This window comes from Chelonia mydas, chromosome 5 (genome assembly GCF_015237465.2).
Source record: "Chelonia mydas isolate rCheMyd1 chromosome 5, rCheMyd1.pri.v2, whole genome shotgun sequence".
Lineage (NCBI taxonomy): Eukaryota > Metazoa > Chordata > Testudines > Cheloniidae > Chelonia > Chelonia mydas.
The window spans coordinates 133,056,261-133,068,960 of NC_051245.2; the positions used below are offsets into that span (position 1 = coordinate 133,056,261).

The 12,700-nt window shown below is 54.0% G+C and overlaps 2 protein-coding genes across 5 annotated transcripts in view; both read left to right on the forward strand.

Moving 5' to 3' along the window:
* Positions 1–12,700, forward strand: part of LOC102945483 (class I histocompatibility antigen, F10 alpha chain-like) — a 108,207-nt gene that overhangs the window by 73,895 nt on the left and 21,612 nt on the right. The gene's annotated exons all lie outside the window — the stretch shown is intronic.
* LOC102940274 (class I histocompatibility antigen, F10 alpha chain) overlaps positions 7,206–12,700 on the forward strand; it is a 133,589-nt gene continuing 128,094 nt past the window's right edge. Inside the window, exon 1 of the mRNA XM_037902414.2 lies at positions 7,206–7,350. Within this exon, the coding sequence (XP_037758342.1) occupies positions 7,287–7,350 (64 nt within the window). The 5' untranslated portion in view covers positions 7,206–7,286. The remainder of the gene's footprint in view (positions 7,351–12,700) is intronic.

Here is a 12,700-nt window from a genome sequence, read left to right on the forward strand (position 1 = left end):
CTCCAGCACAGACCCAGAAGTTGGACCACACCCCTCTGCAGTTCCTCAGACTCTGAGATGCACTCAGCCATGGGGCTTCTCAGTTAACAGGGACTTTCCCAGCACCCAGTGTTTAGCCCTTCTGGGAGCCTGAACCCCAAATAAATCCGTTTTTACTCTGTATAAAGCTTATATAGGGTAAATTCATAAATGTCTGCCCTCTATATCACTGATAGAGAGATATGCACAACTGTTTGCCTCCCCCAGGTACGAATTACTTACTCTGGGCTTAATAACAGACAGAACAATGTAAGTCACAAAGCAAAATAAAACAAGCACGAAAGTCTGAGCCTAATACATTAAGAAACGGATTACATGTAATATCTCACCCTCAAAGGTGTTCCAATAAGCTTCTTTCACAGACTAGACTCCTTCCTAGTCTGGGCCCAATCCTGTCCCATTTCAGTCTTTGTTAGTCCCAGCAGACATCTCTCTCTGTTGCTGGGGGGCACCTCTGGAAAAGCAGGGGGGCCCACAAGGGCCACCAGAAAAAAGGGATTGTGGGGGCAGCATGTGATCCTCGTCGCCCCCCTGTACTGGCGCCTCTGGGTGGTAAGCAGGGTTTTTTTCATGATTGGCATCCCCCTTTGTCCTGCTCCACCCCCTTTTGTGGCTACAGCTCACTTCATGAAAGCTTATGCTCAAATAAATTTGTTAGTCTCTAAGGTGCTACAAGTCCTCCTTCTCTTTTTGCGGATACAGACTAACAGGGCTGCTACTCTGACTTCTTCCTGGGCTGGCCCACAGGTACACAGGAAGGTTTGCAAGTAAACAGAGCCATTTACAGTTCATTGATTCTGAAGCACCCTTAATGGCTTCCACTTAATATGTTTATATCAGTGATACAAGTTTATATCTTATTCTCCTAACTGCAGACATAGAAATAATACATGCAAACAAATAGGATGAACACACTCAGTAGATTATAAACTTTCTAATGATACCATACAAGGGGTATTTAGCATAAAACATATTCCAATTATGTCATATTCATAAGCATATTTTCATAAAGCATATGGAGTGCAACGTCACACTGGGCATAGTCAGTGAGGCACTTGAGAGTTAAAGGAACTATAGAAATGGTAGGAAAGCAGGTTTCAGAGTAGCAGCCGTGTTAGTCTGGATTCGCAAAAAGAAAAGGAGGACTTGTGGCACCTTAGAGACTAACCAATTTATTTGAGCGTAAGCTTTTGTGAGCTACAGCTCACTTCATCGGATGCTCACAAAAGCTTATACTCAAATAAATTGGTTAGTCTCTAAGGTGCCACAAGTCCTCCTTTTCTTTCTGGTAGGAAAGCAGTGAACCCCAGTGTGGGGGGAGCTCACCCGGCTGATAGGGGGCTGGGAATACAGGATACCCCCCACTCCCACCCCATCTCTGCACTTTGCCTGTAGGGCTCTGGTGCTCTCAGGGTCTCTCTGTGATCACAACCCCCACCCCGGCATGGCTCAGAGGCAGATGAGGAGCCCGCTTTCCCAGCTTGTAACTGTCAGTTACTGGCCTGGCTGGGTGAACCTGGGACCATCTTGAATCCACTGCCCGCTCTTCCCCCTACATCTCGGCCGAGGGAGGGTTTTTTCCACTCCACATTCCCAAAGAAACCCACCTGGACACGTCCCATCCCCTGAGCCTCTGAAGCAGGGGGAGGGAGAACAGACCCCTGATGGCGGTGGGTGCACCTTGGAGAGCGGGGGGGGGGGGGGGGGCTGAGCCCTGTTCTGTGCAGGAGGCCCCCGGGGTGAGGGATTTAAGGCCCCACTCTCAAAAGTGGCCCCTAATTCTGGGTGCCTCGTATTTGGGGGGCCCCGCTTTGAGCCACCCTGAGGCTGGTGTTGTGGAGTGCTGGGCACCCACAACGCTGGTGGAAATCACAGGGAGCTGAGGATGCTCTGCAGCTCTGAGAGTGAGGCCCTGAGTGTCTTCACTTGGGCACCTAAAATGTAAATATCCAGAGGCAGAGGCCATTTTGAAACTATGGGCCCTGGGGCAAGGCTCTGTAATGGCACCAGAAGGGCTGCCCCACAGCCCTACACCACTGATCCACAGCCTGGGACAGATTGATCGGGGCAATCGTCAGATGCAAGGGGGATTCCCATTGGGGGGATCATCTTGCAGTCACTCATGCATGTCAGATATACAAAACAGCTGCCCTGCCCAGAACGAGGCCAGAAATGTTCCACTTTTAGGGTCAGTGCCAGCAGCTCAGAGCCACCCATGGGGAGACAGTCAGTCTGGGAGTCATTTGGCTTGTGGTTGACCATCACCCTCAGCCAGTGTAGGGGGAGGCTCTGAGCGGGGCTGTGGGGAGCGAGAGGTGTGCATGGCAGGGGGGCAAAGCTGGTTTCTGTCCAAACTTCCCTGTGATACAGCATAAACCGAAAGCAAGTGGGAGACCCTCTGATAGCACTGGGAGCTAAAAACCAGGTAGCTGCTTTGGGGCTCACCTCCTGTGAACACCCCTCACTGATCCGACCAAGTGGGGTGAGTGTTCCAGATGCGGGAGTCTCCCATTAGCCTGGCTCCCCAAACCAGGAGAGGCCAACCCAGGGCAGTATTCAAACCCCACTGATACTAACGCTAGGGTTGCCAACTTTCTAATTCCAGAAAACCGAACACCCTTGCCCTGCCCACAGCCCCGACCCTTCCATGAGGCCCCACCCCTTCCCCAGGCTATATCCCCACTCACTCCATCCCCCCTCTCTCTGTTGCTTGCTCTCCCCCACCCTTGCTCATGTGCTCATTTTCATCGCAAGGCAAAACAGGCATATTGATTGTTTTGACAGCTGTATTATGCTCAGTTCAGGTTTTATTTGTTACAGGACGCAAGAGCTGGCAGCAAAATAGTCAAAAGGGATCATTAAAAAAAAATTCACAAAGGTTTTCATGGTTCTTTCCCTCCCCTCTTCCCATTTTTCATAACCAGCTCCATGTTTTTTGTTCACTAAATTTATTGTAATTTTATGTGTGGAATTAGGACCACACATTATCACAGCCGCAATGGGTCCATTAAAGGTCCACTTCTGAAGCCCAAATACAAACCCATAGAGCACAACCATAGCAATGCACACCTGTCCAGGTACCCATATAATTAAATCTGTAGAAACTGACTGCCACACCTACATGCAGTTACACACATGTATTCATGTGTACACACCTCGCATGTACTAACACATACACTTCCGCATTATTTATTATTACAATTGTTGGTTAGTGCCTAGAGACCCCAACTAAGATCAGAGCTCCAGGGTGGAAGGTGCTGGACATACACATAAAAAGAGAGTCTGCAACAAAGGGTTTATAATGTAGCTAGACAAAGGTGGGGAGAAATGTATGATCCATCGACTCTTCTGCAATTACTAATCAAAAACATTCACTTTTGAAGAAATAATACATTTCTTTTGGAGTTCCCTTCTCTTTTAAAAACTTGTTATGAAATGAATACACACATGTTTTATGTCATCAATATTTTTGTGCGCAAGCCACTAAAAGGAATAAAAGTCAAAGAGTTAGGCTGTAAATTGTATTCACACAGGTATACACACATACGGCAATACACGCACCTCCCTACACAAAGACACACAGTCTCTTACACATATACAATGCATGCATGCACACACTTGCCTACACAGAAACACTTTTTAACACACTTTTCCAGGGGCTGCCGAAATCATCCAGCTGGGAAGGGAGGAGGATGGGCTGGAGGTGAAAAGATGTGGGGTGATGGAGAGAGGATAGGGAGGGAAAGAGGCCAAGGATGAGAGCAGGGTGTGGGTGACGGGGGCAGTGAAGGAGAGAGGAGCGGGGGTGGGGGGTATGTGGGGTGGACGGGGATGCAGGGGGAGGCAAAAGGCTACAGGTGCATGAGTCGGGTTGCCAATTTTGTTTGGACGGATTCCTGAACATTTCACCAAATGGCATAATATTTAATTAAAGATTAATCTTTAATTCCTGGAGACTCCAGGGCAACCCTGGAGGGTTGGCAACCCTATGCATGAGGATGTGGGGGGCACAGGAGTGCATAGGGACATAATGGGAATGCAGCAGTGTTTGGAGGTGAATGAGGTGCAGGGCTGTGGGGGTGAGGGACATGGGGATGGCAGCTCTGGGAGGTGGACAGGCTGGGAGGAAGAGTGCTGTAATGGGTTCAGGGCTGGGATGGATAGGTGTGGGGGGCAGAACAGGGTGGGATGTGAGAGAGATGCACTGAGGGGGAGGGGGGTGGGACAAGGAGACATGCAGTGAGGGGGATGGGAGTGCAGGCGATGCATTGACGGGGGTGCGAGGGAGGTGAGACGGGAGGGATGCAGTGAGGGGGATGGGGGTGCAGCCCCATTCCTAGCACTCAGAGACGAGGATACAACATACCTCCAACTCCTGGGTCCGCAAGTGTCGCAGCTGGAGCCTGGCCACAGGAGGAGCACAAGGAGAGGAGGGCCGGGCAGCTGCGGGAGAGGTGCGCACCACGAGACCCCTCAACAGCCACCTGCTGAGCGCTTGAGTGGCGCTAATTCCTCCCCTGCCCTGACCCAGCCAATGGGACCTGTGCCGGAGGGTGGAGGGAGGGAGGGCAGCATGCCTCCCACCCCCAGCAGCCCCAAGGCTAGGAGCCGGACGTGCTCCGTGGTGCGGTGGCTAGCGGGGAGCCTGCCAGCCCAGCTGTGGTGCTGTGCGAACCGGACATTTAACTGCCCAGTCAGCTGTGCTGACTGGAGCCACCAGGATCCCTTTTGCACTGGGTGTTCCAGTCCGACCAAAACCAGACACCTGGTCACCCTAACTAACACCCACAGTGACTGTACTCGCAAAAAGAAAAGGAGGACTTGTGGCACCTTAGAGACTAACAAATTTATTTGAGCATGAGCTTTCGTGAGCTACAGCTCACTTCATCGGATGCATGCAGTGGAAAATACAGTGGGGAGATTTATATACACAGAGAACATGGAACAATGGGTGTTACCATACAGACTGTAACCAGAGTGATCAGGAAAGGTGAGCTATTACCAGCAGGAGAGCGGTGGGGGGCGAGGGGGGGGTGTGTGCGTGGGGGGGGGGGAACCTTTTGTAGTGATAATCAAGGCAGGCCATTTCCAGCAGTTGACAAGAACGTCTGAGGAACAGTGGGCGGTGGGGGAGGGGGAAATAAACATGGGGAAATAGTTTAACTTTGTGTAATGACCCATCCACTCCCAGTCTCTATTCAAGCCTAAGTTAATTGTATCCAGTTTGCAAATTAATTCCAATTCAGCAGTCTCTCGTTGGAGTCTGTTTTTGAAGTTTTTTTGTTGAAGAATTGCAACCTATCCTTGCAACAAAGCCCGTTGCCAACTGTGTCCACATATCTATTCAGGGGGCACCATCATAGGGCCTTATCACATCAACCACACTATCAGAGGCTCGTTCACCTGCGCATCTACCAATGTGATATATGCCAGCATGTGCGAGCAATGCCCCTCTACCATGTACATTGACCAAACCGGACAGTCTCTACATAAAAGAATAAATGGACACGAATCAGATGTCAAGAATTATAACATTAAAAAACCAGTCAGAGAACACTTCAATCTCTCTGGTCACTCGATTACAGACCTAAAAGTTAGATAGGATATCAGGGTTGGAAGGGACCTCAGGAGGTCATCTAGTCCAACCCCCTGCTCAAAGCAGGACCAACCCCCAATTTTTGCCGCAGATCCCTAAATGGCCCCCTCAAGGATTGAACTCACAACCCCAGGTTTAGCAGGCCAAAGCTCAAACCACTGAGCTATCCCTCCCCCCTAAAAGTTGTAATTCTTCAACAAAAAAAACTTCAAAAACAGACTCCAACGAGAGACTGCTGAGCCTTGGTACCTCCTCTCCCCGCAAGAGGAGGAGAGGAACCAAAAATAGTTCCCAGAAATGATGTAAACAGCCGAGTGACTTGCAAAAAAAGAGAACATAAAGGGGTTAGGTCATCGTCTGCCTGTGCGTAGATCAGGGGGTGGAGCCAGGACTCCTGGGTTCTCTCCCTTGCTCCGGGAGAGACGTGGGTTCTAGTGGGTAGATCCGGGGCTGGAGGCAGGACTCCTGGGTTCTCTCCCTTGCTCCGGGAGAGACGTGGGTTCTAGTGGGTAGATCCGGGGCTGGAGGCAGGACTCCTGGGTTCTCTCCCTTGCTCCGGGAGAGACGTGGGGTCTAGTGGGTAGATCGGGGGCTGGAGCCAGGACTCCTGGGTTCTCTCCCTTGCTCCGGGAGAGACGTGGGGTCTAGTGGGGTAGAGCAGGGGGCTGGAGCCAGGACTCCTGGGTTCTCTCCCTTGCTCCGGGAGAGACGTGGGGTCTAGTGGGTAGATCGGGGGCTGGAGCCAGGACTCCTGGGTTCTCTCCCTTGCTCCGGGAGAGACGTGGGGTCTAGTGGGGTAGAGCAGGGGGCTGGAGCCAGGACTCCTGGGTTCTCTCCCTTGCTCCGGGAGAGACGTGGGGTCTAGTGGGTAGATCGGGGGCTGGAGCCAGGACTCCTGGGTTCTCTCCCTTGCTCCGGGAGAGACGTGGGGTCTAGTGGGGTAGAGCAGGGGGCTGGAGCCAGGACTCCTGGGTTCTCTCCCTATACTTACGGCTTCCATGGCAAATCACCGGCCTCTCTTTGTGCCTCTCTCCCCGGCCCCAGGCTGGGGGCAAGACGCTGTGGCGGGGCCAGGGGCACTGGGGGTCACCCAGCGCCAGGGAAGGGCTCAGTTCAGGCCGTGCCGAAGTCCCTCCTGTGAGAGACAAGGTCCCAGCAGTGGCGGGAGGTCTCAGGCCGGGGGCTGCGGGGGTCAGAGTAGAGGGGCGCACGGGGCCGGGGTGCACAGGAGCAATGGGGGGGGGGCCGAGAGCCCCTGGGCCGAGCTGTGACCCCTGTGTGATGGGCCGGCTGGCCCCAGGACCCCTCCCAGAGAGAATCCTGCAGAGCAGGGCCCGGCCATGGGCCGAGCATCACTGGGCTGGGCCGTAATTGCCGCTCCGGTCGTTACAGCCCCGGGGCCAAGTTCTCCGCGGCGCCAACCCGCCCCCTCCCGGTCAGACCGTCGCTTCCCCTTCGCCCGCCTGCCCAGGCCGGGTCTGCCCAGCGACCGGTGACGCAACCGGGCCTGTGCGTCGCTATTGGTGGGATGTTCCCGTCTCAGCCAATCCCTGCAGACTGGAGGCTCTCACGGCCAGGAGCTGGTTCAGCGCCCCGGGGAGCTCCCGGGTCCCGGCGCCGCGTCCGGCCGCGCAGCTCGGGGGGTCCGGGCATGGCCCTGGCGCTGCGCCTGCTGCTGCTGCTGGGGGCCGCCGCCCTGCCGGGGGGCCGCTCCCGTGAGTGTCGGGGGGAGGCCCCGGGCCGGGGGGGGCGGGGAGCTGGGTGTCGGAGGGGGGAGCTGGGTGTCGGGGGGGGGGCAGCCGGGCCGGGGGGGGGCAGTTCTGGGCTCTGCGTTCAGAGGTGTCGGGAGACCCCCCCTTGCCCCCCCGGCACTGAGCGGTCGCTGACAGGGATCAGTGACGTTGCTATAGTGACCGGGGGGGGTCCTGGCCCCCTTGTGCCCGGCGCTGCCGGGGGCTGCGGGGACAATGTGCCGGGGGGGCTGAGCGCCCCTGACCCGAGCGGTGACCCCGGCATCCAGCGCCGACCGCCCCCAGCCGGGGGGGCGGCCCCGCTCGGACCAGCACCCATGGGTGCTGCACCCGCCGACAAGCCCCTCGCGGCCCCGTGAGGCTCCCGGGCTGCGGGGAGTCCCCGGGGCCAGGCGCTGCCCAGGCTGGGTCCCTGCCGCGTCTCCGGGCCGGGCGGGGCTCTCAGGCCGAGCCCTGTGGGCAGAGCCGGGCTGACAGAGGGGGGTAAATTGACCCCCATGGCCCAGGGTTCAGTGACGGGACTCTCGGGCCGTCCATGGCTCCCAGAAGGTGCTTCAGTTTGACCCCCAGGGCCTGGACTCCTGAGCCTGGCTTGTCCTCGGCTACGTGGGGCTGAGCTGTGTCCGCCCCCGTCTCCTCGCACCCCCAGTCAGCCATGGGCCTGGGCGGCGGGTGGGTGGGTGTGGGGCCCCCTCTTTAGGGGAGGCGAGCCCCCAGCCTGCCCCTTCTGCTTGTGCCCCTCCCCCAGCGGCCGGGGCCACGAGTCCCCCTCGGCCGGAGGAGTCCGGGGCCAGCCCACGCCCTGAGTCTCTGCCCTGTCCCCCACCCCACCTGCCTGGAGCTGCCCCGGGCCAGCCAAGCAGCAACTCCCCTCCCCAGACCCCAACCCCTGAAGCCGCTCGCTCTCCTCCGGCAGAAGCATTTGCTGTGCCCCACGCAGGTTCCCGGGCAGCCGAGGAGGCTGGGTTTGCTACTCGGCTTCCGGGAGTCCAGGGAGGTCACTGATGAACCCAGGAAGCTGAAGAGCACATCCAGCCTCCTCAGCCCCCCGGCATTGCATGGGGGATAATAAAGCAAAAACTTCCCTCCACAATCCTGCAATTGGGCGTATGGCGGCAGGGGAAGGCGGAGCCTCCACTGGCCTGTTATACCCGCCACGCCTGCCCATGGCAATGGGTCATATCTGTCGTGGATGCACATCTTTAGAGGTGTCATCCTAGAGAAGAGAAGTTAACCCCCTTTCTGTCTCTGGCTGCGTGTTGGTGCCACGGGGGGCGGGGAGGGGAGACTTTGGAGCCCCTGGAAATGTGCATTAATCAGGTCTTAGTTTGGGCGTGAGCTCCCGTTGCAGAGAACAGAACAGGTGCTGCGTTTGTGCCGTTAGGATGTCCTGTAGCTGCCGGATAAAGAGCTTCTGGATCCCATTGAGGGTGGGGTGAGGAGAGGGGAAGGCACATCGTGCTTTTCCAGGCATGGATTTGAATCTTCCTTGTTCTCCATGAGGCAGCCGCTCAGACCCTGGGGAGCTCAGCAGCCCGTATTGAGCTGGGTGAGGCTGTGGGGTGGAGTTGGGGTATGTTCGAAGTGGTTTAAGGTGCTTGGTGCCCTCGTGTCACCTCAGTAACAGGCTTGGTTTGAGGTAAACAGGGTTAGGCCCCAGTGCAGCCTGGCCCTACAGGGTCGAGTCATGTTAGGGACCAGGAAGGAAAGCAGAGAAGTGGGGGTGTATGTGTCGGGTTATCCCTGCAGCAATGAGGCAGGAGGCCGTCGTGTCAGGAGGTCACACCCAGAACTGGTGTCACTCCAGTGGTGCAGAGCTTTGGCCTGGGGCCTGCAGGGCTGGGTGTGTGTGCGTGGGCAGAGGAGGACGTTGATAAGGATCAGAGAGAGTCTGGGCCAAGCTCACATTCTCACTGGCTGGTTTGGCTTTTTTAATGCGTTACAGCCAGCACCCACTCCCGTGGGTGCCTGGCTGGGCCTTCGTTGAAAGAAAAATCCTCTGTGCCCATTACGTTAGAGGTGACCTGAGAAGGGGGAAATAGGGGGTCCATTTCTGTTGCTGCCTAAGGCATAGCAAAGGCCGGAAAGGGTTTTTTCCCCTCCTTGTTTTCTTGTAAGTATCATCTGCCCTGTTTTGCTGGAGGTCTGCTTGGAGCAGCAGAGACCTGGGGTGGGAATTCTCAGCCCTCAAATGAAGGGCCACTGGGTGTAGAATCTTTACCTAGGACAGCTTTTCTTTCTTCTGCTCGACAGGTGTTTGGTTAAGTAGGGCCTTTTCTACACTTCAGACTTGCTCTAGTTTAATTAAACTGGTGCAGATAAATCAGTGCAAACCCCTTTGTGGGCCCTCTTATTTTGGTTTCACCGTGGCCTTTTTTAGTTTAGCTTAAACTGATTCCCAGCAACTTAACCTGAACTGAAAAAAGCTTCTGTTACATCAGAATACAAGTGTCCATGTGGGGCTTTGTACCGGTTTAGCTGAATCCGTTGTGTTTAGTTACACTGGTGCAACTCTCCATGTGGACAAGGCCCAACCGACTTAAGGTAAACAGAAAAAAAAGCCACTCTTAGGCTGAGTCTACACTAGACGGCGCAAAGTGCTGACATGGGAACGCTCCTGCGGCCGCGCTTTGAACTGTCAGTGTGGTGATCCGCGGGCGCTGTGGAGAGAGCTCTCCCAGCGCTCCTGGTAAACCAGGTTGACGAGGGGAATAGCTCCGAGTGCTGGGAGCCTGTCTACACTGGCACTTTACAGCGCTCTAACTTGCTGTGCTCCGTGGGGGGGCGGTAATTTTTCACACACACACACCGCCGAGCCAGCAAGTTAGAGCGCTGTGAATTGTCAGTGTAGACAAGCCCTTAAACTGGAAAAGGAGGGTCCACAGAGCCTCTTGCCCTGGTTTAACTAAACCAGTTTAGCTCACACCTTAACTTAAACTGGTGTGAATTTGTGGGTAGAGAAGGCCAAGGTTTTAACAATGAAGTTTAAACAGTTGGAATAAACTTTTTAGGGCTGTTTTACGTGCAGTGTTTGTACTATTTTTACACCAATCACTTAGGCTGTGTCTACGGTGCACACCTTACAGCGGCCCAGCCGCTGTAAGGCACGCAGCGTGGCCGCTCTTTGTTGGCAGGAAAGAGCTCTCCCGCTGACCAAATAAAACCACCCCCAATGAGGGGCAGTAGCTTTGTTGTTGGGAGAGCGTCTCCCTCCTACAAAGCGCTGTCCCTACCGGTGCTTTTCATCGGTAAAACTTTTGTGGGTTGGGGCGTGTTTTTTTTTCACACCCACCGATGAAAGTACAGTGTGGACATAGCTTTAGTGTGGACACAGTTGTACTCAAGGCTTAAATTGTCATAGGAGTATTTCCCGGAGCCCCCAGGCCTCCCCCACATTCAACAGCATCAGGCTGGAGTCAAGGTTTGAAAATATTTACTGGAGCTCCGCTCCTGCTGAATGTAAACCCTGGTTATACGGATACAGATTGTTCCCCTACGTTTACACCCTGGTGTAAAGCATGGCTGTACTGATAGCACTGCACTTGCCATAGGGATTTTAATTATTTTGAGGAACTAAAACTCTTTTGGTTTTGAACTGATTTAACTATTTGGGTGAAAAGAAACAAACAACCAAATTCAATAGTTAAAGCCGAAGAAAAACGGTGTGGAGCTGGCCTCAACGTAGGGTTGCCAACCCTCCAGGAATGTCCTGGTGTCTCCAGGAATTAAAGGTTAATCTGCAATTAAAGATCGTGTCCTGTGATGAAACCTCCAGGAACGTGTCCAGCCAGAACTGACCATTACGATGAGTGTAATGTGTTCGGGGCAGGGACTGTCCCTTGCTCTGTCTGCACAGCCCCAGCCCCCGCATGGTTAAAGCTGGGCTGTGCTAGCATGACATGAAATAATAATTCCTTCCCCTCTCATGTTCTCGGGTTCCACGCCCGCCCCTCAAGTTCTCCAGCTCACTGTCGAGTCTTTCACCAAAAAGCAGGGCCAACAAGACAGGCCTTTCTAGTGGGAAAAGCAAGCCAATTTAAAAAAATAAAGCTCCCTGCTGTCCTCATCCTCAGCAAATGAGAGATGACAGGTCGGTTGTGGATAGGCTACGAAGGGCCTCACAGCTGAAAATAGGCAGCTTCTATTTGATGAGAAGGAGGAGCCAGTGGAGGAAGGCAAAGAGGGAAGTGACATGGTCAGATCAAGGAGCTAGGAAACGATCTTTTCAGCATCTTCTGAAATGGTGTCAGAGGGGGCTGGCAAGCCAAAGAGGGTGAGGATGGAGCACTGATTTTGAATCTTAGTTGGGAAGAGTCATTAGAGACTTTGGCAGGAGCGATTTCCCTGGAGTGCAAGGGGTGGAAGCCGGGGTGGGGAGGGTCTTGGAGGGAATGGAGGACAGGAACTCCAGACAGCGATTGCTGAGGCACATTCAATGAGTTGAGAGATGAAAGGGAGAAGGGGCCGTAGCTGGAGAGGCAAACCGAATCAACGGTCTTTACGATGGAAGGTGCTGAAGTGTGTTCATATTGTGAGGGGGAAAGAGCCGGAGGAGAGTGAGAGGTTAAAGAGATGAGTAAGGGAGGGAGGAGAGCGGGTGTGAGGGAGATCAGGAGATGGGATGGGGTCTGTGGGGTGAGTGGAGGGGTTAGGAGGAGAGCAGATGGAAAAATGTCCACATCTGCAAGGGAGAGGGAGGTAGGAATTGAAGGAAGGGAAGGAGAGGGGAGGAGGACTGTCATGTTTTATTGTCACGGATCCACATGACTCGTGCTGTCGCACGTAAGAACATAAGAACAGCCATACTGGGTCAAACCAAAGGTCCGTTTAGCTCAGTATCCTGTCTTCCGACAGTGGCCAATGCCAGGTGCCCCAGAGGGAATGAACAGAGGATGTAATCATCAAGTCATCCATCCCTTGTTGCTCATAGGGACACCATTCCTGCCCATCCTGGCTAATAGCCATCGATGGACCTATCCTCCCTGAATTAATCTAGTTCTCTTCTGAACCCTGTTAAAGCCTGTTTAAACCCTTGGCCTTCACGACATCCTCTGGGAACGAGTTCCACAGGTTGACACTGTGCTGTTTGAAGAAATGCTTTCTTTTGTTTGCTTTAAACCTGCTGCCTATTAATTTCATTTGGTGACCGCTAGTTCCTATGTTATAAGAAGGAGTAAATAACACTTCCTTATTTACTTTCTCCACATCAGTCATGATTTTATAGACCCTTATTATATCCCCTCTTATTTGTCTCTTTTCCAAGCTGAAAAGTTCCAGTCTCATTAATCTCTCCTCATACAGAAGCCAGTCCATA